Raw genomic sequence first — 27806 nt, 5'->3', positions numbered from 1 at the left:
TATTGCAGAGAAAAGAATCAAGAAAGCGCAGTCAGTCGGAGCCCAATGGCTCTCATCTCATACCATACAAACTGACGAATGTGCAAATGAAAAAAGGAAAAGATTGTATTTCAAAACAGAGCTGTATATATAGATACATTAACCGACTTAAGACAAGTGGCCTAACTAATGCAAGCTATATATCCAATTGGACAGCTGTTATAACTTATACATCCCCAAACATAATTTAATTTATACCACAAACAAGTGAACAACATCAACTCAACTTGTAATATCCCTATTCAACTTGGGAAATGAGCTAATGCCATTTTAGTGTCATACAAGCTCAATTCATCCATTGCCAAATTGTAGAGCCAATGTGCTCAGTTGTGGCTTTCCCTCAGTTCATACTGAACAAATGATATGTATAACAACTCAATGCTGTAAACGAGGACTTGACTGTTGTGTCGGACAAGTTTTCATCTGGCCAAAGAAAATCCTATTTACAACATGAACGGGCAAAGCATAGGCTGGATCTATGGCTTTTAATCCTGGATATTCTAGAAGTGAAAGTCCTGCAGTAACAGTAAAAAAAAAAACAGGGATAAAAAGATATTAGGAATATGGAAGAGTGAAGCCTGGTCCTGCATTCTTGGAATTACTAACAAAATTTAACGGGGTCAACCTACCAATTCTGCCACTATATAGAACAGAACCGGAGGCTTGGGATCCACCATGACCATGCAATAGTCATGAACTTGGTTGCTTACAACCCTTACATAAACAGGAGAGAAAAACAGCATAAATTCAACTTTTCATACCAGCGACTCCAAAATATGTATGGAAAACATCAACAGCATCATCTGGCCGATCTGAAATTCCTCCGTTTTCCTTGTCCTATATTTTTAATGATAGAAAGACAATGCTAAGGTGCTTATCAAGACCAGCTTTTTAGAGATAAAAAGTTACAAGAAGATAACGAGTTCAATATTCAAGACTACCCACTGAATAACTTAAAAAGGAAATAGGTGTCACTGAGTTCATCAACAACCTGGCAGTCCAGTATAAATCTTGCAAGCTTTTCCTTGTCAATCCAATGTACTCTGTCAATCATGATCAAGCTAGAAAGAACCCACCAGGAGTAGCAAACCTGAAGAAATGGAGATAGATAAATCTACTGTAGGCATTAGCCTCTACTAAGAAACTCAGTTAAAATACACCCACATCAGGAAGCTTCTCAGGACGCCCATTTAGCCCTCCAGATTTAACTTGCCGCTCGCATAACCACCACCCAAGAAGGTCCTTGTCAACATGGTGTAGAGACCCTGTTATAGCAAGGGCACCCACACAGCAGAATACTGCAATTCCATTGCAAGACACAGAAGTTAGTTTTAACTTTTAAGCCTAATTTGCACTTGATGCAAAGAAGAAAATGGGCATATAGTAACAGATGCCAAGTGGCCCAAGCCAATTATGTAGCAAGAATGGGCACCCGTGCACATATACATGTACTGAAACTGGTAGTCATGCCAATGCTCTAGAGCAAATTGTGGGCATGTGTTAAAGCCTCAAATTTTGCTGGATTGAGAGCAGACTATTAGGCTACTCCCAAAGCTTATAAAACCCTTCTTTCCAGACCAGTCTTCTAGGCCCAATTCTATAGGTCGGTTGAAGTATTTTATTACTGCAGTAAAGCCTTTTTAAGTAGGCAGCAGGCCTTAAATTAATTTAAAAGGGATTTGGTCCCTAATAATAATTCATTAAACACTTAACGGGCCTGTAATAGAGCCCATTTAAACGGGCAACGAGCTCTAAAAGAGTTAATTGTCTTAATTAATAAAGGCCCACTTACAGTCAGCTCCATGATCCAAAACTTTATGTGGGTGAATGCAGAATCCCCCTTGGGTGTGGATTTGGAAGCAGAAAATTCCTTCAAAGGTGACTTTTTCATTTGGACAGCTATCATAGGAAAGATTGCTACTATTGATGTCCTAAGAAGGAAAGGAATGTGCATCATTAACTGGTGTTGCTTATGTGGCATGGGCAAGGAGACTATCTAACACCTTGTGAACTGCCCTTTCTCCCAACATCTCTGGTCTCATGCTTTGCAGCTGTTTGGGGCTAACTTGTGGAGCCTCTGATTTCTACTTGGAAGTTACAAGCTTTCAGCAAGAGAGGGAAAGTTCCGTGGAATATGACCCCTTTTGTAATCTGCTGGTGATTATGGAAACAGAGGAATGACTGAACCTTTGAAGGCAGTTATCAGCCCAGTGAGAGGCTGCATGGAAAATTTGAAAGAATTCTTTTGAAATGGGCCTCTATTAACAGTCAGTTTCGGGGTCTGAAATTCAAACACTTCGCTAATCACTGGGACTATATTTTGTAGGATGAGAGGTTTAGTTTGTAATGCCTTTGCAGTTTGCTCTTTCTTTTGACTCATTGTACTAGGCTGTTGAGGAAAGCTCTCCCTCCACAGCCATATTTGCTTCATTAGTCTTTAATGAAATTATCACCTTTCAAAAAATAATAATAATAAAGCCCACTTAGGGGAGAACCATCTATAGCCTTGTTCATGAAACTCGGCTGACTATGTTTCGCAACATCTTTTGTTGATTGTTAACAGTGAAAACTTTTCATTAATATAAATAGTAGTGTACGAAGATTAATAAAGGGAGTGAATCGGCTGATTATGTTTCCCAACATCTTTTTTGATTGTTAACAGTGAAAACATTTTGATTATGTTTCCCAAATTCACAGGTGAGCCCCAATACAAATGTTCCCTATCAACCCCTAGTCTAGCTAGAGAATCTGCTAGCCCATTTGCCTCCCTTGGGACCCATTGATACACCACTGTTATTCCCCTCAGAAACCATAAGATTTTCTTAACCCCTTCCCTACATCTCATTAATTAACTTCTATAAAATCTTAATTCTACACAGGGAGTGAAACCATATACAACCTTGTTTATGAAATTTGGTTGATTATGGTTCCCTATGCCTCATTTGTTCATAAAGTTCTACAGAAGCTTGATGTTGTACAGGGAAAGAAACCATCTACAGCCCTGTTCATGAAACTTAGCTGTTTATGGTTCCTACACCATAAAACTTTGATTCTAAGTAGGAAGAAAAACAACCTTCAGCTTGTTTATAAAATTTGGCTGACTATGGTCCTTAGTCCCTACTTAAATATTAAAAAAAAAGGGTTATCCATTTCTTTATTTCTCCTAGTTTCTCTTAAACTATGGAGGAAATGCACTAGAATTTCACCAATACTCTATTCACTTACCTTTAAATCAGAATTAAAAGGTTTTATTTGTCCCTAGCAAAGATGTAAGTAAGGGAATATCTATGTGATATCCTGAATAGGGCTTAATAAAAAGACTAAAAAGCCCAGCTACTAGTCTAATTGGGTAAACTATGTTATACAACAAATTCTACCAAAACATTTTCCACTAACATGTCTTCAGACTTCATCATACTACATAATCAAGACAACTATTTAAAAAGCAGTAGTTTTTCATTCTTTTTATTTATTTTTTGTCCCAAAGAAACATGAATGATAATGTTATTATCATTGCAACACAGCATCTGATCATCTCCATTAATGAGTACCAACAAAGCCTGATAAAAAATAAAAATTAAGTCCAATCTGAAAATCGTAATTAAATCATAAATCGTAGAGAAAGTAAATCAAACCAAAAAAATTAAATATACATATGCTAAAAGGCTAAATATATATATAGAAAAGTGTTCTACCCTATTTTTAAGTTCTATCTACCATTTATGTACCTAAAACAGTAGAATTTACCACTTATACAATAGTTGTTGTGAAACTTATTTAATGGTTTGCTGTTAGTATGTGGTTAGTATGCTGTCAGCCTAGTCAACCTAGGTGCTGTCAGCTAGTTTTCTTTTTTTTTTCTTTTTCTTTTTGTTATTTGTTTATTATTAGGAATTGCTGCCAGGGGCATTCTTGTAATTTCAGATCTTATTATTTTAAGAGAATATAAATAACAAGCTGGTATCCACCAGCCTTGTCTTTGGTTCTCAATCGAACCTCTCTCTCTTCTCTTTTCCTCTCTCTTCTCTCTCTCGTCTCTCTCTCTCTCTCTCAGGAAAGAACACATGGTATCAGAGCAATAATTCTGGGCTTGAAATTTTTTTCCCCTCATCTGAATCTCAGTCCTCTTTTTTCTCTTTCTCTTGATCTCTTGGACATGGAAGACCAAGAATTCTAATTGGACTGGTCAAATTTCTTGCGGCTATTGTTCTTTGGGTTCTTCCTTGGTCGTAACACCAAGGAAACCTTAATAGAAGAGGGGTGATGCTGGAATGACTCTCCTCTCTTAGTTCTATGCTGTGAAAAATATTTTCTGGGTTTTCGATGCTGTGAAAAATATTTTCTGGGCTTGCACCTTTGTATTCTAGGTTTTCGATGCTGTGAAAAATATTTTCTGGGCTTGCACCTTCGTACAGGTGCTGGACAGGGTTTTGAGGTTTACATCTTCGTGCTGAACAGGGGTATGTGTTTTTTTTTTAATCATGTGCTGTTGCCAAACTGTTAGTAGGCATTTTTAATGACTCCCTGTGGCTGAACTATTGCTGTTAATAGACTGTTTTCAGTAGCTTGTTAGTAGACTAGTTGCTGGACTGATTACTAGTCTATTCTAAGGGCTGAACCATTGCTGGACTGTTTTCAGCCGTATTTTTTCCTTTTCCGGAAGTGAAATTTCTTGGGAGTTCAGCATTCTGTTAGTGTGGGATCTGGTCTGGTATATTTGTAACCCTTTTTTCTTAATGGCAAATTAAGATTCAGCATTATCTGGAGTTACACCAACTCGTAGTACAACTGGTATGGGGGGTGAAAACATGAAGTTTCCCATGCCAATTACCCATTTAAATGACCTGAACTACCTGGAGTGGGCTAAAAGTGTGAAACTTTATGTAACAGCAAGGGGAAAGCTGATTACATAAATGGCAGAGTGAAAGAACCAAAGTGTGAGACAACTAAACATGATAGGTGGGACCAAGAAAACAGTATGGTGATGTCATGGCTCCTTGCAGCCATGGAACCCAAGGTGAAGAAGAACTTTATGTGGGTAGTGTTGGTTCGGCTGATATGTTGTTATTCTCTTGTCTGGGCTGGGTATTAGAGTCTCTAGTTAATGGGCCTTAGTAACTGGGCCTAATTGTATCTTGTGTTTTATTAGACTGGGTGTCCCATCACTAATCAGGGGCATCTTGGTCCTTTCATGTAAATTATGTATTGCTCTTATATTAGTGAATAGTGCCGGCTGATGAACAGTGCCCATTCGAACACATCAGACTCTCCTCTCTTCTTCTTCCTCTTCTTCTTCTTCTCAGCTCTCTCAACAGGTTCAGTTCGGCAAACAGATAGACACCGCTAGTGACATTTGGGAACAGGCCAAAACCACCTATTCTGAGCAAAGGCATTATGCCAAAATTTACCAGTTGCAAGATGAATCTTCAACCTGCAAATAGGGAAATCATAGTTTGGCTGCCTATTATTCAACCCTTACTTCTCTATGGAAAGAATTGGATCACTATCAGGCTATAGAGTGGAAACATGATGATGATGCTAAGGCCTATAAGAAGCTGGTTTCTCAGCAACGGGTGTTTGCTTTCTTGTTGGGACTGAACCCTGTTTATAAATCCTTGAGAGTTCAGATCTTAGGAAGCAAAGAGTTGCCTTCGGTTCAAGAGGTATATGCCCTTGTTCAATCTAAAGAAAGTAGGCGGAGTGTGATGGTTACAATTGAGGGGGAGCAACATGTAGCTTTGGCTGCAATGGGTAATAACAATATGGGGAAGAAAAGTGACTCCAAGAAGGCTGATGATAAAGATAAGTTGTTTTGTACCCACTGTCGGCGCTCGTGACATACACGTGACACATGTTGGGAAATTCACGGGAAGCCCAAGTGGGCAGTGAAGAACCAAGAACAGGGTGAAGTACAAGGCCAAAAGAAGCTGAATACAGCACATAATGTAGCACATGTGGAAACCCAAGATACTTAGGTTGTTGGCACTACCCGGGACCACTTTACTAGTTCTGACCCCAAGGAAAATATCATGAATTCCTTCAAAGATCACTTGGAGTCATATGGTAGGGCTTTGTGACAGATGGACAATTCAATTACTGGTACTCTTACTTCATTTGCATCTACATCAGGTAATGCGGTTTCAGACTTATAGCGTTTTGTCAGTAAGGGATAAAGTGAGGCTTGTAGATGGATCATTCTCCTCCATTACAGGCCAATGATCAATATCCCTTCCCCATGGCCTTAACCTAAATAGTGTGTTGCATGTTCCCCAATTTCCTATAAATTTGCTTTCAATCAATAGCATCACAAACTCTTTAAACTGTAGTGTAACCTTTTTTTCCTGTTTCATGTGTTTTTCAGGATCTAACTTCTAGGAGGACAATTGGTAGAGGAAGCCTAATGGATTGGTCTCTATATTCTTGACAACAAAGTTGGTCTCTCAATGTCGTCCTCGGAGTCATATAGTCAGTCAAATAAGAGTCAATTTTTTTTGTGGCATAGTCGGTTAGGTCATGTTTCTTTTGAAATAGTCAAGTCTTTGTTTCTGTTTTTATTTAAGTCATGTTCAGTGTCCGATTTTTAGTGTCAAACATGTCAGTTGAGCAAACAATGTAGAACAACTTTTCATTCAAGTAATAAAAAATCCAGTTTTCCTTTTCATATTGTGTATTCTAATGTATGGGGGCCTACTACTATAATCTCTAAGGGCATGTACAAGTATTTTATCACTTTGATCGATGATTTCTCCCGCTATACATGGGTATTCCCGATGTGTAGCAGAGATGAAGTTCCAAAGATCGTGAAAGACTTCCAACGGATGGTGTTTACGCAGTTCCATGTTAAAATACAAATCTTTCAATCAGATAATGCCAAGGAATATTTCCATGGTGAGCTTAATGAGTTCTTTGCCTCCCATGGATCTATTCATAGGAGCTCATGCGCAAGAAAAAATGCCAAGGAATATTTCCATGGTGAGCTTAATGGTGTTGTCGAAAGAAAAAACAGACACCTTCTTGAGGTAGATCGAGGGATGACGTTACACATGAATGTTCCAAAAAGGTTTTGGATGGATGCTATACTTGCAGCTGCTTATGTCATCAACCACATGCCCTCCAGAGTGCTGAACTGTATGGCCCCTCATCAGTTGTTGTTCCCTCAGTCCCCTCTATTTTCCATTCCCATGAGAGTCTTTGGTTGTTAAGAAGATAATAGCATCTCAGTGGTTTCAGATAATAGCATCTCAGATTGCTCTTCTAGAGGATAAAAACTTGACAGACTGCCTGATACTGTGATAGCCGATTGATTTCAGATCAGAATTGTGTGAGTTTCAGATCAGATTTTAGATCAGATCAAATTTCAGATCAGATTTGTGTTGGTTTCATATCAGATTTCAGACCTGCATTGATTTCACTATGTTTTTTTCTAGTGTAGTGGCTCTAACAGTTTGTAGCCACTGATTCTTGACCAAAGATGGAGTTTAAAGGTCAGGGAGAAAGTAGTTTTGGGAACAACAGTTATGGTAGTGTATCTAAAACCGGGTTTCAGATTACAACTATGAAATTTGATGGGTCAAATTACTTGGAATGGGCTCAATCAGCCATGATGGCTATTGGAGGAAGGGGAAAACTGGGTTACCTCTTGGGAGATGTGAAAGAACCTTCCAAGGAAGACCCAACATACACCAAGTGGGTTCAAGAGAACTATTTGGTTATGGCATGGTTGTGTAATTCTATGCAGCCACATATCAGCCGAAATTACTTGTGGGCAAAGACAGCCAAAGAGATATGGGATGTTGTGAAAGAAACCTATTCCCAACCCCTTAATGTTGCCAGAGCCTATGAACTGAAGTGTGAGGTGAACAGCCTTAAACAAGGAGAGAAGCCAATTTCTGTCTACTTTTCTACCTTGAAATCCTTGTGGCATGAGATTGACCATCTAGAGACCCTTGAGTGGGAGAGTCCCAAAGATGCACAGACTCACAGAAAGCAAGTCGAGACAAATAGGGTTTTTGAGTTTCTGGCTGGTTTGAATTCAGAATATGACATTGTGCGACAACAGATATTGACAAGAGATAGTGTGACCCTTTCTCAAGCATACTCCCTGGTGCATAGTGAAGAGACCAGGAGGAAAGTCATGATGCAGCCTCAGCCTCCTTTCCCAGCCCTGACAGCTATTAAACCTAAGTCAGGGGGTGATCTAGAAAGGAATCGGAAGAAGGAAGATAAGCGGGACCTGGTGTGTGAACATTGCAAGAAACCCAAGCACACAAAAGATACTTGTTGGAAGCTACATCCTCACTTGGTCCCAGCAAAACTATGAAATAAGAAGGGTAATGCTCATGTGGCCGTGAACACTGATTCAGCATCCTCATCAGGCACATCCCTAGATACTTTAGCTGTTGTTCGGGCTGCCCTCATACAGTTGGAAAAGGAAGTTGGGAGTTCAGCTCAGCCATCTCAATCATCATCAGCTCCTGCCACATCTGCATTTGCACAGTCAGGTACTCGAGCCTCAGCTTACCATGCTTCAGCTCCAGGTAATACTGACCACTACTGGGTAATAGATTCAGGTGCATCCGACCATATGACTAGCTTGCCATCATTGTTCACTTCTTATCACTTGTCCTCTGGCTGAGATAGAGTATCCATTGTTGATGGCTCTCTTGTTCCCATTTCAGGCAATGGTGACATCAAGCTTTCGGATACTATCTCTTTATCTTCTGTCTTGCATGTGCCTAAGCTTGATACTAACCTGCTTTCAATCAGTAGTATTACCAAACACATGAACTGTTCAGTAACCTTTTTCCCTGATCGATGTGTTTTTCAGGACTTGGAGACGAGGAAGGTGATTGGGACTGGTCGTGAGACGAACGGGATCTATCTGCTTGGAGAGAGTTCTCGTCGGGAGGAGTCAGTGGATAAGAAGTCTTTTGTTTCTCAATCTATGAGTCTGGTTATGCTTTGGCATAATCGATTAGGTCATTTGTCTTTTAGGTCTTTGAAGAGTTTGTTTCCTGCTTTATTTGAGTCTGTTGAGTTATCAAATTTGAGGTGTGAGAGTTGTGAGTTTGCCAAACATTGTAGAACTTCTTATTCTTTGAGTAATAAAAGGAGTAATTCCTCTTTTGATATTGTGCATACTGATGTTTGGGGGCCATATCATATCTCTTCTATGGGTGGGTACAGATATTTTATACTGTTTGTTGATGACCATACCCGCTTTTCTTGGGTCTATCTTATGCGTTCTCGGGATGAGGTTCCTACTCTGACCCAAAACTTCCATCAGATGATTCTCACTCAGTTTGGGGCCAAAATCAAAGTCCTTAGATCTGATAATGCAAAGGAATACTTTGCTAAGCCATTGACCTCCTACCTTCTTAGCCATGGAGTTATTCACCAGAGCACTTGCCCTTATACACCACAGCAGAACGGCGTTGTCGAAAGGAAGAATAGGCATATCTTGGAGGTGGCTAGAAGCATTATGTTTACCTCCAATGTACCTATTCGCTTCTGGGGTGATGCTATCCTCACGGCAATATACCTCATTAATCGGGTTCCTTCCCGGGTTCTTGATATGAAAACCCCTTTTTCCCTTCTATACCCAGACGAGGAGTTGTTCATTGTTCCCCTTAAAACCTTTGGTTGTACCTGTTTCGTTCAGCTTCTCGGGCCTCATCATTCCAAGTTTGAACCTAAGGCCTCCAAATGCATTTTCCTCGGTTATGCACAAACTCAAAAGGGTTATTGCTGCTATGATCCAATTTCAGGGAAAAGGTTTGTCTCCATGGATGTCACCTTCTTTGAGGAGACGCCCTATTATCCTAGGGTTTCTCCTCAGGGGGAGAGCAGTGAGAGTGGGGCTGTTTTGAGTTTCTTTCCTCAGGGGGAGCGCAGTGGGAGTGGGGCTGTGCCTTTACCTATTCCACTGGGTGATGAAGGCTGTAGTGGTGAGGGTGGTCAGAGGGATCAGGAGTTGAGAGTCTATCACAGGCGATGCAGGCAGGTTGATCCTAGTCATCGGCAGTCCCGGCCAGCTCCAGTTCCTTCTGCGGCTCCAGATCCAGAGCCTATTGAGACACCTTCCACTGTTGCCACTTCCCCTCCTGTGGATGACCTTGATCTCCCTATTGCCATTCGCAAAGGGAAACAACATTGCACCACTTCTACAGCTCACAGCATCTCACAATTCTTATCCTATGATCGCCTATCTCCCTCTTACCGGTCCTATCTTACTTCCATTGCCGATGTCCCTATTCCAAGAACAGTGCAAGAAGCCCTATCAGTTCCAGAATGGAAAGATGCAATGCAAGTCGAAATGGATGCCCTGTTGAAGAATTATACTTGGGCACTGGTTGACCCACCAAAAGGAAAGAAACCGGTGGGATGTAGATGGGTGTTCACTGTGAAGCATAATGTTGATGGCTCTATTGAAAGGTACAAAACCCGGCTGGTCGAAAAGGGGTTCACCCAAACTTATGGTATAGACTACTTGGAGACCTTTGCCCCAGTAGCCAAGATGACCACCATCCGAGTTCTGTTATCCCTTGCAGCAAATCATTCTTGGCCCTTGTTCCGGATGGATGTTAAAAATGCCTTTCTGAATGGAGACTTACAGGAAGAGGTTTACATGCAATTGCCTCCTGGATTCTATGATACAAAGACAAGTAAGAAGGTTTGCAGACTGAACAAGGCATTGTATGGTTTGAAGCAGTCACCTAGAGCCTAGTTTGATAGGTTCAGATTAGCCCTTGGAAAGTTCGGTTATATACAGGCCCAGTCAGATCATACACTATTCATCAAGAGGGTGGAGTCCTCTCTGACACTGCTTGCAATATATGTTGATGATATTGTGGTGACAGGAAATGATAGCCATGAGATTGAGTCCCTCAAACAACTCCTTCATCAAGAGTTTGAGGTGAAAGACCTTGGTGCACTACGGTACTTCTTAGGTATTGAGGTTGCTAGATCCAAGCAGGTGATTTTTATTTCTCAGAGAAAATATGTTCTAGATCTGTTGGTGGAAACTGGAAAGTTGGGTGTTAAGCTTGCTGATACACCCATTGAACAAAATCACAAGATTAGTGCAAAGGGCAGGGAGCCTCTTGAAGACAAAGTTATGTTCCAACGGTTGGTTGGAAAGCTCCTATATCTCTGCCTCACTCGGCTAGATATCAGTTATGCAGTGAGTGTTGTTAGCCAGTACATGCATTCCCCTAGAACTTCTCATCTTCTTGCGGCAAAGAGAATATTAGCATACTTGAAGAGATGCCCGGGTAGAGGTATACTGCTCAAGAACAATAATCACATGAAGGTGGAGGTCTATACAGATGTCGATTGGGCTGGGAGTGTTGATGACAGAAGGTCTACCTCTGGATATTGTGCCCTTGTGGGAGGTAACCTTGTCTCTTGGAGGAGTAAGAAGCAAAGTGTTGTTTCCCGCTCCAGTGCTGAAGCGGAATACAGGTCAATGGATAACGGAGTGGCTGAAATCTTATGGCTGAGATCACTACTTGAAGAGTTGGGTATTGACTATGAAAAGCCCTTAATGTTGTATTGTGATAATTAGGTAGCTATTAATATAGCCCACAACCCAATGCAGCATGACAGAACTAAACATATCGAAGTTGATCGACATTTTGCGCGAGAGAGGGTCACATCACAAGAAGTGTATCTTCCATATATCACATCTAATATGCAGCTCGCGGATATCCTCACCAAGGCTGTACCAAGGAAGAAGTTAGAGACAAACCTATCCAAGTTGGGAATGATAGATATCTACTCCCAACTTGAGGGGGAGTGTAGAGAACACTGATGTGGGCCCCACAGCAGTGGTCCCCACTGTGTTCGTAGGACAGCATGTGTAGTTATCTGTTTCAGTTATAGTAGTGTCAATTTGGGTCAATTTGTTAATTCAGTTGTTATTTATTTCAGTTTTTTATTTACTTTATTTATCATGTAAGTACTAAGGGCAGATTAGTCCTTTCCTTCATGTACTAAACATAACCTATAAATATTAAGAGTGTGGCGGCGGCAGATGTGTTAGAATCTGTCCCTCCTTTCAACTCCTTGTTCTCCTGTTTCTCTTCTCTTCCTTCTCCTTTCTCTCACTTTTCTTCTGCTTTTGTAAACCTAAAATCTATTAAGATTCAAGACTGATTACAGTCTTGATCTTCTACTATATGTACTTAAAACAATAGAATTTACCACTTATACAATAGAAGCCTAAGATGATATAATCAAGTTTGACTTGAAAATCCAACAAATCTACATACAATGGCAATGTCTAGTCTTGAATAATGTAAATAAATCATTTTCTAGTAAGGACTCAAACAAAGTAGAGAACTAGTTCTTAATTGAATTTTTTTGAATCGTAGTGAATCATAAAAATCATATAAATTGTAAGATTTATGAATCAAATCATAGGATTCAAACAAAAATTGTAAGATTTTTGCAGAAAAGGATTCAGACATAAGATTCAATTGAAACCCTTAGGATTCATGATTCAAATCGTGAATTGTATCGCAAATCTAAGATTTTGACAACATTAAGTGGTAACATGAGAAACTAACAAAATGCATGAGATTCTTAATGCTTCAATCATCCAATAATCACTACCCCAGAACATTTTGAAAATTAAAGTACAAAATAAACAACCCAATGTATTACAACCCAACAAAGAAGCTGAACCATTTTCCTCTCCATGTGGACAGTTCAGTGGTTCCTCTGTCCAAGTCAACAGGTCAACTCATGATGTCATGACAACTTAGAAGTTTCAAAAAAAAAAAAAGGACAACCTAGTAACCCTATGAAGAGGCCAAACAGGTCAGCGGTTCAATGATCAAGATTGAAAGTTTGTTAATCAAGTCAATGGTTTTCTGTCATATGGCAGGTTAAAGGTTAATTGGAACAGGAATTTCGAATAGGTCATCAGTTTCACTGGCTGGGTTAATAATGGGTTGAATTGTTGAAAACACTGAAACAACATATCAGTGCAATGAAGAAAGTTCCAATATTCCCACACTAAGTTAAAGAAGCATAATTTTCTATTGCAATATAAAGAATTACCACAAGATGTAAGAGGAACAACAAATTCCCTACTGTCAAGATGCACATGGGTTATACAACTAATGAGAAGATATCCACACTGGGTAAAGAAAGACTATACTTGCTTTAAATTGGTAAATTTCTATAATAGTTACTTTACTAGGAACAGGGAGATTAGACTACTATATGTAAAGCATATACTTGGATAATAACATACTAATAAGAAATCAAAACTGCAAAATGCAGACTACATTTCTCATACATACTTTGCCCTGCATGAGACTCCCCACCGGGTATGCTTCCAAATCCACCATCCAAATTTTTGCAGCTCACAACATAGTTAACAGCTTTTTCCACATTGATTTTATCTAACCGATGTAATAACGAGAGACAACATATTGCAATATAAGAGAATCTACAAACAGAGACAGTTGGTTAGAGAACTCATTGATAGAAAAGTACTTCAATAAATGAAGTCAAGCAACTACCAGGTGACTACTTTGCCTGACCACCCCTCAGACACTTAGGACACAAGATCACCAGCTAAAAAGTAATACTCTGTAAAACAGATCTTTCCAACTAGTCAAGAGATAGCGTAACATCTGCAGGGTCTCATTAAAATAAAATGCTTTTTCTTTTAAGTGGGAAGAGGAAATGCCCTTCAATATGGAATGGATTTGCCAATTGACTCATCGTTTTTTTGGGTGCCAGTTGACTCACGTAGAGGAGTCCAAACAACCTAGGTATTTTCCTCATGGCAACATGGTGTGGAGATGAAAATAGCCCCATGAACTCCTCTTTTCATCCTCTAGTCATTAGGCATAGGCAAGTTTCAGCCTAAATATCCTTGCCACACATTCAAAGCAAGTTTTTTTTTATAGAAATCTTCTAAATTAAAAAGAAATAAAACAGAAATCTTGGATGGCTAATATGACTGAGGAGAAGTTCATTACCATGTAAAATATAGAGCTGACATGGACTGAGGAATGAAGTTTAATGCTTTGTTGAAATTTCCAAGGCCATGCATCACCTAGAAAGGCCCTAAGCTTCTATGTCTTGACTACAATAAAAAGAGGGTAAATCACACCTTTTTTTTGATAAATAAGGGTAAATCACACCTTGACCTAAGGTTTCTTATGATTCATTCCCCATTGACAGTGATTAACAAAAAACAGTTATACCATTCAAGAAGGCTGCTACCCCTTGCAGAAACAATCTATCCTCTCACCACTTGTGTGAGCAAAGTGGTGACTGGTGAGGAGAGTGATTAATAAATTTTCAGGAATCTCAATGTTAAAACACCTCTAATTGCTAGAACCCTTAGGGAGTAATAGTTTACCTAATAAAAATGCAAAGAAATGCCATAATGTTAAATAAACTGAAGAAGAGAAATGGCACAAAAGCAAAAACAAAGAACCTTGTATCAACTTCACCCCACATGTCCCCCGAAAATGATCCATCTTCATTCTGCAGACTAGCAATATCTGAAATTATGATAAAGTAAAACAAGAAAAGAATGGGGATGCAACCTATCACATGAGGATTGGCATTATAGAAAATGAAATCATTTAGCAATTCAGGGTTAGTGGCTCTCCAAAGTCTCACAGTTTCCATTCCCAATTTCCCAATCTATTAAGAAAGAGAAGATATCTTAAGAGGAAATCACAAACCACACAAAATTGGAGGTAAAAGGATACAATTAGACAACTTATCGATATCAAGAACATCTAATTTGTCAAAAAGAGCCAAAACTTGCACAGCACTAAGGGTATACAGTATGTGTGGATCATGCCCAACATTACCACCAAAGCCTCCTGCGTATACAAAATATACAACCCTTGTCATTATCTTTATCTCAATTCTCAAACACCCTGATGTCCAACCAAAGTCACCACCAAGAAAAGAAACAAAAAGTTGTAATATGAAGAACCATCTTTTTTCTTTTCTATTTGTGTATATCATGCCAACCCACCCAGACTAGAAACTAGGTGTGGGGCTTGCAAGATGAAATACATACAGCTTAGTGCAGTTAGAATGTTTAGGTATGTGGGAAGACGGAACTCAGATATAGCCATTTAATTTTATAGAAAGGAAAAACATTGAGCTGTTAACTTATTGCACATATATAAATGTTAAGCATCAAGTTTCTTGTAGATATATTTCAGGTTTTTAAGTTTTTTTCAGATCATCTATCTTTAATCTCTCTTGTCCCTCTTATGGTTGTGGAGCAGAGGAGTTCTTCTATTAAGTCTTCTTCTTAGTCATTTAAATTTCTTCTAAATCAAGGGTTCCACACCAAGCCCAATTGTGTACATTCAAAATGCTGCCTTCTTCGCATTCCTGTTTTGGGCTACAAGGAATAATGTTAGAAAGAGATCCATTAAAGCCAACAAACGCCACTACCAAGCACCCCCATTGTCTCTTGAGAGTACTCAGTGATGAAGTGTAGGCAATGGATGAATTGAAAGTTGTTGATAGCATATGATTTATAGAAGTTGAAGGGGTTGGTAGTTTAAAAGATAGGTTCGAGCTTCTAGATTGATGTTTGGTTGGAATTTTCATAGATGCATCACCAGATAGGGAGAGGCTTATATTTGTCTGCTTCAGTGTTTTAAAAGCGCAAGGCGCAAAAAAGGTGCAAGGGCCATTTTGCACCTGAGGCGCAAGGTGCAAGGCGCGCACGATTTAAAAAAAAAAAAAGCAAAGAATTCAAAAAAAATGCAAAAAATTATAAAACATAATATTAATAAAAATATTAACTTAAGTTTTAAAATAAATGTTTTAAGAAACCTATTATCTAAAATTAAAATACATATATATAATATGTAAAGCATATTCAAATGAGAATTTAAAAATGAAATCAAACATATAAAACATTTTCAAGCATATAAAACCCACGATCTCTTTTTTTTCACAATTGCATCAAGTAGCTAATGTATATTACATTCCTAATTCTACGAGCCGCCTTTGTGCCATGCCCCTCGAGGCAAAAAGCGGCAAATTTTCAAAAGGCACACGCATGGGCTAAGGTGCAAGGTGCAAGGTGCACCAGGCATGTGCCTTTTGAATGGGTTGCGCCTAGGACCTGGGCGAGGCGCCTACCCTAAAATGCACCTCAACTGAGCGCCTAGGCGCGCCTTTTAAATCACTGGTCTGCTTGAAAAAAAGGATCGATGCCTTTAATGTACTTAGAAGAGAATGGTTATTGAACAGATCTCCTGAGCTCTATATTAATCGTTGGTCTTTTATAGTGGGATGTATCAGGAATGACAAATTTTCAAAATTAGTTTGGATCAATGTGGTTAGGACCTCCATACATCTGTGGTGCATTCCGGGCATTTGGGTCAATTGATGATGCAGTGGGAAGATTTATCATGGTTGACAAAAATAATGTGTATTATTGAGGTGAGAATTCTAATTAATACGTCAGACATGCTCACTATTCCCTTGGATACCGATTTGATCTTCACAGGTCAAAGATGTGAAGTGAGAAACCCTGCTAGAGGAAGAAGATCTTACCACCGAAGTGCAGATCTATGAGAACAAAAGCTGAGTAAGGTAGTGGGCAGGAGATGGAAGACAAATTGGTCAAAAGCAAGGTCAATAATGGAATTTCACATCATCTTGAGGAATGTATGGATGTGAGGTTAGGATAAAAGAAAATAAATGGAGGTAGAAAGTTCCATGAAGTTATTAGCCGGTTTCAAGTATTACAACAGAAAGATCAAAAGTCTAGGGCAATGTGCAAAAAATATTTTGTAGACGAAGTATTAATTAAAAAGTTGGATGGTAGAGACTCAAAAAACAAGAATTCTTGAAGGGCCAAGATTGTTTCCTAAAGTGCGATAGAGAAGTAGATGGAATCATTGGAATTCGGCAGTTCAGAATGAAAATAAGGTTTGGTGGGGACCACTTTGTTAAAGTATCACCGGTGTATGGTCAGGTTGGATTGATCTGGAGGCAATGGATAACCAAGAGGTTTTCTTATAACCCATGTTCACCTTCATCTTTACCTCATGAATGATCCAGTTCAGGTTGAGTCTTACAAGAAGAGGTAGTGGCAAAGGAGTTGCATGGCTCCCATGAGTGGGTGTGGAGAGGTGAATCTGCTATACTTTGAGCTGGATACTGGTGGAACACAACAAATACTTGCAACAAAGTTCAGGTTCCAAGATTTGTTAAGGCTGTCAAAGATCTTCAACTGCTGATGGAGATCATATTGAGACTGGTGTGTCCGCATGCTTATTTTGTTTAATGTAAAAGATCGCACTTACATTTGGTGCAGGCAACATTAGTTTAGGACTGATTTTGCTTAATGTAGGACTTGGGTTTATTTGTAAAGTTTCTTTTGTTTGATGGGTTAATTTGTAATATTTCTTTCTAGAAAGGGGTTATTTGTTATTTTATATTTAGTACGGGTTTACTTGTATGTTTCAGCTTTAAGTTTCTTATAAAGCCTAACATTATGCATTAGGGTTATGTCATGCTCTGAGAAATAGAAATTTTCAAATTCTTCTCTTCAACTGTTATCCTCTCTCCTCTGCTACTTCTCTTTTTTTTTTTTGTTGACAATTAAAGAATTAAACTCATTAAAGAGAAATCTGCTACTTTTCTTCTTCTTGTTGTTTCTTCCTCTTTTCTTCTAACAGGTGGTGCTGCATCAACTGCAGTACCAGTGGAGAGTGTTAAAGGTTAGAAGCAGATTCTAGATGCAAGATTCGTAGAAGATTTCCAAGATTGTCCAGCTATTTCAGTGGAAAAAATTTTAGAGCAGGTATATGTGATCTTTTTTTTTTTTTTTTGAAATTCTACCCTCTTCTGAAGAATATCATGATCATAGAGATGTAGAGGCTGAGCGAAATGAGGTCAAGGTGCTTCCTCAAAAAGTAACTTTGGGGAGTTGTGATGAGATCAAGCTAGATGACAGTAGTTTGGTGATTCAGAGGCTAGGTTCAGTCTCAATACCTGGTTTTTTCATCAAAGAATATTCAGAGCTTGACTTGGAGGATGAAACCAAAGCTAATGGAGAGGATTGGATGCCTAGTGAGAAGGCTTAAGCAGGGGGGTATTCAAGTGACTTCTCTATACACCACTCTTGATCATAGAGGTAGCAAAGGGGATTCATCAGTAACTGTAAGTCAATTGTGATGCTCAGAGGTCAAAGTATAGAACCAAGTCATTTGTAGACATTGTTGATGCAATGACTAGAGATATTTTTTATGGATAACTGAAATTTTATTAATATCTAAATATAGAAAAAATAAACTGTATGTACAAGTGCAAAGCACCCTGAAAACCTAGAATGGCCATAGCCAAACCCTATATGCAAATCTTAATTCTTATATCCGTTCAGCATTTACAACACCCCACAAAAACTTCCCCCTTTGCACTCCTAGTTTATTTAAGGTATCGACCAAACCATTGGCTGATCTATGAACCCAATTAAAGCTGAAGACTAGAGATTGCTTAGCTGATTATGATAAATTAAAAATACAGGGTTGAAGGAAGAGGGGGAAGAATATGAAGGTAACTATTTTGTCGTTGACCAAAAGTTTAAGGTTGATAAGTTTTTGGATATTAAGAAAGTGGTTGATAGAGAGATAGAGGGGGGAAGGAAATTAGGGGTGTTCTTTTTTAGGAGGCGAGGAACAAACTAGGAAAGTGATTTTAAAATTGGAACAGAAAGAGGGGATAAGAGGTCATAAATTAGCTTCTTCAGAGTCCAACAAATAGTCTGGGGAGCTGAATCATAAGGAGTCAGAAAGGGTGAAGCTGAACGTTGTCGGATTGTGAGGGGATAGATGGAATGTGCATTTTGAGTTATTGGAAAGGATTGCAGTGTGTGGACTGTGTGGTTTTATATTTGTGTAGAAAAGTTTTGGGTGGGATTTCTAAGGATTGGCCAGTATTTGAGTCTGAGATGTTAGCAGTATGTATAATGGTTTAGGTTTTGGGTAGAATTGGATATTTAGGAGATTATGTATGTGTATGTTATTACTAATCTATTCTGGATATATAGAGTGGTGATAATACATTTTTCAGGGATGCCTTGTGAGGAGTTTATGTTTGTTTCCTCCTGGTCATATCTTATCACCTGAGCCTATAATTTTTTTTCTCATTTAATAAAATTTTCCCTTTACTGTCACAAACAAAAAAGTCACACCACCCCAAGCAAGGGCATATGAGAATAGTAGTGTCATTGCCAGTGTTTTAAAAGCACAAGATGCAGGGGTCAATTTGGTAATGTTGCTCATTCATTCATCCTAATAAAATGTCTTCTTAAAAAACAAATAAAACTGTAAAATCATTATTTTTTGTGTGAAAACTAAGAATTTAAGACCTAACGTGGACTTGTTTGGGCTTGCCTCGAGGGGCGTGGCATGGGGGTCTGGGGGCAGAGCCCCTGGCTCAGCCGCTACATTCAAAAAAAAACAAAAAAGCGTCAGGTGCAAGCCTAGGTGCACCAGGCGTGCGCCTTTTGAAAGGGCTGCGCCTAGGACCTACGCGAGGCGCATACCCTGAAATGCGCCTTGCAATTGCATATAATATAATATAGTTAACGGTTATATCAAAACAAGGCTTCCTATGTAATATGTTTAAGATCATTGTAAATGACTGCTTAATAGCCACAAATGGCCTATAACATGATGACTTTGGCAAAGGACTTGGCTGGGCAACATTATTACTTAGCCACTACTTTACTGCCAGTCTGTCACTTGACTTAACAGTATTTAGATTAATTACAGAAACTACTGGAAAAAGTGATTATCATTCACATTTCCCAGATCTTAATGCACATGAAATCCTGGGTGGACCCATCAAATGACAAGTCATAGCATTTATGACTAATGCATATAGGGTAGACGAAAAGGCATGTACAATATATCTGATTAGACATTAATCTGACTGATGAAGTGAGCAGATTTAGTAACAGACCAGATTCATGTTGGCAGCTCATGACCCATGAAACAACTTCATCTTTATCCACAATTTCAAGCTTTCCCAGGAGATCTAGAGTGGTCAATCCCCAATATGCACCATTCATCCTTAGATGTTCCATCACCACAGATTCAAAATCATCCTTTCTCTAAGAACAAGATTGCCGGAGGTTTAAAAGAGTGTTAAAAGTTATGATCATATCACAACTTTTCAAGGTAAGAATCATGGAAACATATAAGAAAACCAACCTTTTCAACTGATAAAATGTATTGAGCATGTTTCTCCACCTCAAGCTTCTCCATTGAAATCTGCAAGAATAAATAAATAAAATAGTATAAAAAATCCACACCTATTTTGAATCAAAGCCTCAAATAGATAAATAAAATACTATTTGGGAAGACAAAATAACATCCAGCTAGGGGTGTTGATTGGACTGGATTTGGTCCAATTCGATCCAACCTAACATGGGTCCATTTACAAATGGACCAGACGCAATCCGATCTAAATCCATACATACTGAGTCCAAACCGGTCCAATTAAAATGCAAATGGGCCGGATTGGGCCCAAACCAAATGAAACATAAAAAAAATTACATGAAAAAACCCAAAAAAACTACAAAATTGCATTAGAAATTTCACAAAAATACAAAAATGCATCAAGATAGAAAATAAATTAAGATAAAATATAACTGAATTTCCATACCAAACCATGGTTTTCAATGAAATCTAGAGCTACTGCAACGAGTTCCTCATCACAAGATATTGAAGAACTGTGGACACTAATGTCATTTCTAACCCATCAAAGCAATTTTTCAGCCCCACTTTGAAATCGCATTCCCTTGCTTTTCTTTTTCTTCTTTTTATTTTTTCTCTTTCCTAATCAAATGTCTGTCATACATGATGCAGGAACCTCTCCTGCTTTCTTAGTAACACACTAACACCAAAAGTTGAAAAAAAAGGGTAAATTGCAGATTATTACCTGTACTTTGGGCCTAGTCTCGCTTTGGTACCTGAATTCCAACACATGCCAATCCAGTACCTGAACTCCCAAAACTTCCTAGTTTAGTCCCTGCCGTTAGTAGTCTGTCAGTTATCTGTATCATGCGATGACACATGCAACTTAGAACTTTTGAAAATGTCAAAATTACCCTTCAAAATAATACATTGTTCATCTTCTTCCTCAAGAATCAAGATTGGACTAAAGCAATGGTGAACAACCCAAAGGACATTTGGATTTGGGCATTTGGGTGGTTGATAAAGAAAATTAGATGACACCCGAAGGGCATTTGTGTCTTTTGACATGACACTTAACAGTGGTTAACGATTTTGGACTAAACTGGAACGTTTTGGGAGTTCAGGTATTGGACTGGCATGATTTGAAATTTGGGTACCAAAGTGAGACTAGGCCCAAAGTACAGGGTACTAATCTGCAATTTACCCAAAAAAAAGAAAAGAAAAGGTTCTGAAATATAACATTGCACACTCAATATCAGTCTTTGCTCTTCAGCTTAAATCATATACGGAAGTAACACTAACCTATCAATTGAAATCTTTAAAAAAAAAAAAAAAAAAGCAACTCTGTAGTGTCATTTCCGAGATTTCCACCCAAAAAACAGCAGCCAGAGAAGCAATAATGCAGACCCATAAATTTCAAGCAAATGGGTCCAAGCACAGACAGGCAAAAAAAACAGGGGAAAAAAAGCTGAATTGGCTAAATCCCAATCTGTTGTGCTTGATTGGAATAAAGAAAAATTAATCCAAGAAAACCTCTAGAAAATTTTGCAAGTGACAAATTTTTCTCAGGGTCTCCCCGCATTATCTTCCTGAACAGCCTGCTTCATGTATTCTATAGTAGACTCCTTGAAATTGCTATAAATCTTTCGGTTCCAACGAATTTCATAAAAACAAACCAAAAGGTCCTCACCAAGAAAATCTAACCTAAAAATATCATAAAATTCTCAGAAAAAATCCCTTCTGTTCTCTTCCTCTTCCTCTCTATATAAATATATATAATCCCAAATCAAATCAGAATATCAGATATAATATATAATTCCCAAGTGTCTCCATATTCCAGGATTCGATCTCTTACGATTCATGACTTATAAAATATAAACTGCAGATGAACCCTAGAAGCTCATTGACACCCTTGCCTATGTCTTCTATGAAGAAACTTCTAGTCAAAACCAAGAAAAAGAGCAGAAATTACAGGAAAAAGACCTTGATTTTGCGAACTCGAGTTGCAATGAAACAAAAGGAGACGCGGATAGAACTCTTTCTTCAATTAACTCGTTTGTCGATCCCTTTCTAACCTTCGTTTTCCTATCAGAAATTATATCCAAGATCACAGAGACAGAGAATTAGAAGAGGGAAAGCAAACCATCGAGAGAGAGAGAGAGAGGGAGAGGGGTTTCGGAGTTAAGTTTAGACTGGTCCGGTTCCAAATCACATTTGGATCAGACGGGGTCCAACCCAAAACCGCTCCATTGACAGTTTGACACCCCCTACACCCAGATCAAGCGCTCCATTGACACCCTCCTCATCGGATTTGTCCAGTTTCAGTCCGTTAGTTGCACCGGGTTAAGTTTGGACTGGTCCGGTTCCAAATCACATTTGGATCAGACGGGTCCAACCCAGAACCGATCCATTGACACTCCTACATCCAGTCCAGCGCTCGCTGCGCTCCTATTTAAATAAGTGAGCTGTGACTCTCCGAGCCATCGGGTTAATTTTGAGATCCTTGTTGATGAAGAAAGATTTGGCCCAACCTCGCAATCACTCCACGTGGCAAAAGCAAATAGCTCGGCACAACAGCGCACCCAGGGCGCAAGCACCAAAGGGAAGAAACCAGCAGTCCGAACTCCCTTCGAGGAGCCTGAACTCCCTACGAGGAGCCCGACCTCCCTACGAGAAGCCCGAACTCTCCCTTAGGCCCCGAGCCACACAAGGCAGTGACCCGAACTGGCCCACCTCATGGTAGTTCGGGACACTCCCCTATCCGAACTCAAGACTTCACCTCGTTCGCCACTCCAACACTTCACCTCCGAGACGCCGAACTGAACAAACGTACCATACCTGACACCGAGGAGGTCCGTATCCAAGGGCGGTGCATCTGACTGACTTGGGATCTGACGCTTGACAGCCGCACTTCAACGGTCACCTACCACCGCCACCTGCCACCGTCATCGCCAGTCGCAGAGACGGCTCCGACAAAAGGGAGCAGTAGCAGTTCTGACCAGTAGAGGGGATGACACCCGAACTGGCAGGAGACAGAGGTAATCGTACCCGACCTGACAGAAGCTTAGGAGTGAGTGCACGAGGTGGCTATAAAAGGCTCCCTACCCCCAAGAACAAGGTAGGAGAACTTTGCGCCATCTGTTTTTATCTTGCCTTTGAAAGAATTCTAACTTGAGCTTCGGAGCATTCATACCAGGTTCCCCCCGGAGCTTCCTCATCTTCTCTGTTTCAGGCTCCCTGTAGCTCCGTTCAGAGGCAAGGTCGTTGACAGCTAGGACCAGCCGGATTGCACACCATCAATTGGCGTCGTCTGTGGGAACGCTTCTAAAAGCCTCCCTCTAAACTCTCATAACCTCTTTCCTTCAAAAACCCCAACACTCATGGCTTCTTCCAGCAACGCCGGACGTGGCACGGAGACAAACACCACCGGGGAACAACTTCAAGTCCCCGTGGTATGCGTCGGACAGTTCACCATCCCCCTTTCGGTGGATGGGATCCCCAGCTTGAATGCGCCACAAGCAGTGGCGCCTGTAAACCTTCCTGCCATGAGCATCCCCTTTCCTCCCCCGATCAAGACAACCTTTACTGAACCAACTGCTGTCCCCTTGGCAACCGGCCAAAACCAGTTGGACGACCTGATGCAATGCATGCGGGCAATGCAACAATTTCAACAACACCAGCTCCAGCAGCACCAAGTACTGCACAACATCTCTCAACATCATTATCAGCAGCAGTTCCCCCAACTACCATTGAACCAGTCACTGCTTCCACCTCGGAATCCTGCACCGAAGTCGGTTAAGGCCTCCCCTCAAGGTGGACACCCTCACCGGGGAGAAACCTCCCGGCCCCAGAACCCCCCTAATAGCCAGGCCTCGTCCCCAGGCCGAAGAGAGAGAAAAATCACCCCCGCCTCGTAGCTCGCAGGCGGGTCAGGAACCTGGCCTGCAAGGTCAGCACCTCGGCGCTCCAGGCCCGAGTTCCCGCTCACGGAAAACCGATTCGGCGCCCTGGCAGCAGACTACCAGCATCTCGGGCCCATCGAGCTCGGCAACACAGAGGCCAGCAGCGCCAGTACCAGGCCCACTCAACAACGAAGGCGCCGGCGAAGTCGCCAAACTGCCACCCGTGTCCTGCCCGAGCTCAGAGGTAAGGAAGAGACGAGCTCGAACGAGGTAAGAGCTGCCCCAATTCTCTCAGTTCCTTCCCCCCTCGCATTAGAACTCTTGGCGGTCCCCTTGCCCAGAGATTTCAAGCTCCTACCTTTGGACAAGTATGATGGGTCCTTCGACCCCAACGACCACGTTGACGCTTTTCAGTCCCAAATGCACCTCGCCAGGGCCAGTGAATCGTGCATGTGCGTGGCCTTCACCACCACCTTTAGGGGGTAGCCTGCACTTGGTACAGGAACCTGGCCCCCAAGTCGATAAGGTGCTGGGCCCAGTTCGTGCAGGTCTTCACCACACACTTTGTCACTAGCAAGCGGTGTCCCAGAACAGAGGAAAGCATCTTCGGAGTAGTCCAGAGAGAAGGAGAATTCATCCGGGGCTATATCAAGCGGTTCAATGAAGCGTGCTTACAGATACCGCGGTTAGACCCCACGGTGCAGCTCGCGGCGGCCAAGAGAGGAGTAACGCACAAAGAGTTCAAATGGCACATGGTAGCTAACCAGCCCGCAACCATGGCCGAATTCCTCAAGCTCGCGGATAAGTTCATGAGAACAGAGGAAGAAATCAACCAACGAACCGAAAGCGGGAACGAGAAAAGAAAGAGGGAAGACGAGCCCTCCAACCCAGTCGACAGAAAAAACTTGGCCCGGGAGCCGAAGCCGAACCAGTCGTTCCGAGCTCCCTTAGCAGTTTGGACGGATTACACGCCGTTAAACACGAGGCGGACCGAGATCTTAATGACGATCAAGGACGCCCCATACGTAAAGTGGCCACCTCGCCTAAAGGGAAATCCGAACGAGAGAAATAAGAATTTGTACTGTAGTTTCCATAGAGACCACGGTCACAGTACCGAACAGTGTAATAATCTCCGGGACGAGATAGAGGGACTCATCCATCGCGGATACTTAAGGAATTTTGTACAGCATGACAATAATAACAACAATAAGGCAGGCTCGGCAAGGGGAGCACGGAAAGGATGCCCCTGAATCTAGCAGCAGACCAACCGAACCGTTGCAGCAACAGCCTCCGGAAGAGAGGCCAGTTCGGGGAACCATCCATGTAATTGTGGGAGGTTCGGTGGTAGCAGGGTGTACTTCGGCAGCGGCCCGGACGTCAGTTCGCGAAGCGGCCCTCGAGGAACAGAACCCCCCAAAAAGACCAAAGACTGAAGAGTCGATCTTCTTCACGAAAGACGATGCGCGAGGGGTCCACTACCCCCACGATGACGCGCTCGTCATTAAACTAAGAATCAGCGACTTCGAGGTCAGGCGCGTACTCGTAGATTCGGGCAGCTCAGTGGACATCCTCTTCAAGTCAGCATTTGACCAGCTATAGTTACAGAGGAGCGAGTTGAAGCCCGCGAACACTCCTCTGGTGGGTTTCAGCGGAGAGGAAGTCAGGCCCCTCGGAAAAATAACAGTACCTGTGGAAGTCGGCACATGGCCTAGTGCGGTCAGACTCAACCATGATTTCCTGGTGGTCGCGACCCCCTCCCCATACAATGCCATAATAGGGTAGCCAATTACGCATATCCTGCGGGCAGTGGTCTCCACATACTATTTGGCAATGAAGTTCCCTACAGACTTCGGTGTGGGGGTAGCACGGGGCGACCAGCTCGAGTCCCGCAAGTGTTATGTTACCGTCCTGAAGGGAAAAACCAACATGGCCAACGACCTTGAACTGGCCCGACCTCGCAATCACTCCACGTGGCAAAAGCAAATAGCTCGGCACAACAGTGCACCCAGGGTGCAAGCACCAAAGGGAAGAAACCAGCAGTCCGAACTCCCTTCGAGGAGCCTGAACTCCCTACGAGGAGCCCGACCTCCCTACGTGGAGCCCGACCTCCCTACTAAGAGTTCGAACTCCCTACGAGGAGCCCGACCTCCCTACGAGAAGCCCGAACTCTCCCTTAGGCCCCGAGCCACACAAGGCAGTGACCCGAACTGGCCCACCTCATGGCAGTTCGAGACACTCCCCTATCCGAACTCAAGACTTCACCTCGTTCGCCACTCCAGCACTTCGCCTCCGAGACGCCGAACTGAACAAACGTACCATACCTGACATCGAGGAGGTCCGTATCCAAGGGCGGCGCATCTGACTGACTTGGGATCTAATGCTTGACAGTCGCACTTCAACGGTCACCTACCACCGCCACCTGCCACCGTCATCGCCAGTCACAGAGACGGCTCCGACAAAAGGGAGCAGTGGCAGTTCTGACCAGCAGAGGGGATGACACCCGAACTGGCAGGAGACCAGAGGTAATCATACCCGACCTGACAAAAGCTTAGGAGTGAGTGCACGAGGTGGCTATAAAAGGCTCCCTACCCCCAAGAACAAGGTAGGAGAACTTTGCGCCATCTGGTTTTATCTTGCCTTTGAAAGAATTCTAACTTGAGCTTCGGAGCATTCATACCGGGTTCCCCCCGGAGCTTCCTCATCTTCTCTGTTTCAGGCTCCCTGTAGCTCCGTTCAGAGGCAAGGTCGTTGACAGCTAGGACCAGCCGGATTGCGCACCATCACTTGCTATTACAACTTTACAAGGCGCTCTCTTCTCCAAAACATCATTAAGCAGTTTCGTATATATGTTATAAAATTATATTTTTTATTTATAAAATAAATATTATTAAACAAAAATAAAAAATATATTATTATTATTTTCATTTGTAAAATAATAATTATAATATAATTATAAAATAGATATCAAACAAAAATAGATTTAAAAATAAAAAAAAATATTTTTATTTTTAATATATATAAATACACAAAAAGTACATAGTAATTTCTTTTTATTATTTCCTTATTTGCTAGGGTTTAATCAATACATACATTGCTAACGGATATGTTGAACCCTCAAAGACTTAAAACCATAACCAATAAGTAAAGAAGAACTTAAATTTTTGTCTAATCAAATACATTCTCGATTCATGAATATATTGTTTTTTTATACTTTAACATGAAACTTATACTTTTCTTATGAAATTTATATATAATTATTAAAGAAATATGACTATAAAACCTAAGAAATTACCTTAGAATATATGTCTTTTACTTTAAAAAAAAATCCATCACCTAAGCGCTAGGGGGGTAAGTGACAAGGCACACCCTGTCATTTAGCCACACCTTGACACCTTGAAAACTATGGTTATTTCACAGGTTCATACAATGTATTCTTTCGTGGGGGAGAACAAAGCAATTGAAAAATATTCTAGGACACCTGTCAATTCGGGGAAAAACAGTGGAATTGTAAAAGGAGTTGGTATTGGATCCATATATGGCCTGTTGTTTTGTTTTAGGACATTACTTCTCTTGTATGCTGGCATCCATGTCAGGCATAGGGATGCTGATGGTAGCAAAGCATTTTCAACAATTCTCAATGCTATATTTA

The 27806-nt window shown here is 41.0% G+C and overlaps 1 protein-coding gene across 8 annotated transcripts; it reads right to left on the bottom strand.

Moving 5' to 3' along the window:
* Nucleotides 1–87: 87 nt before the first annotated feature.
* Nucleotides 88–22460, bottom strand: LOC104593653 (geranylgeranyl transferase type-2 subunit beta 1-like). Of its 8 annotated transcripts, XM_088891404.1 has the most exons (12): nucleotides 22239–22438; nucleotides 21170–21483; nucleotides 21001–21090; nucleotides 20271–20330; nucleotides 20020–20170; nucleotides 14781–14897; nucleotides 14501–14567; nucleotides 13350–13498; nucleotides 1204–1337; nucleotides 1031–1129; nucleotides 801–876; nucleotides 88–554 (listed from the first exon to the last, which is right to left on the bottom strand). In XM_088891404.1, the coding sequence occupies exons 4-12, from the start codon at nucleotides 20322–20324 to the stop codon at nucleotides 415–417; spliced, it is 987 nt and encodes a 328-aa protein (XP_088747530.1). In that variant the 5' UTR covers nucleotides 20325–20330; nucleotides 21001–21090; nucleotides 21170–21483; nucleotides 22239–22438; the 3' UTR covers nucleotides 88–414. The 8 variants fall into 8 exon arrangements, 5 of the variants coding, with proteins under 5 accessions (XP_088747530.1, XP_010251924.1, XP_010251922.1 ...); XR_016078593.1 differs by lacking the exons at nucleotides 801–876; nucleotides 21170–21483 and adding an exon at nucleotides 669–753 and having other exon boundaries at nucleotides 22239–22442; XM_010253622.3 differs by lacking the exon at nucleotides 21170–21483 and having other exon boundaries at nucleotides 21001–21115.
* Nucleotides 22461–27806: the final 5346 nt, after the last annotated feature.

This window comes from Nelumbo nucifera, chromosome 7 (assembly GCF_055504915.1).
Source record: "Nelumbo nucifera cultivar China Antique chromosome 7, China Antique-T2T, whole genome shotgun sequence".
Taxonomy (NCBI): Eukaryota; Viridiplantae; Streptophyta; class Magnoliopsida; order Proteales; family Nelumbonaceae; genus Nelumbo; species Nelumbo nucifera.
The sequence above is the reverse complement of the archived record's forward strand: the minus strand, read 5'-3'. Positions and strand labels throughout refer to the sequence as shown.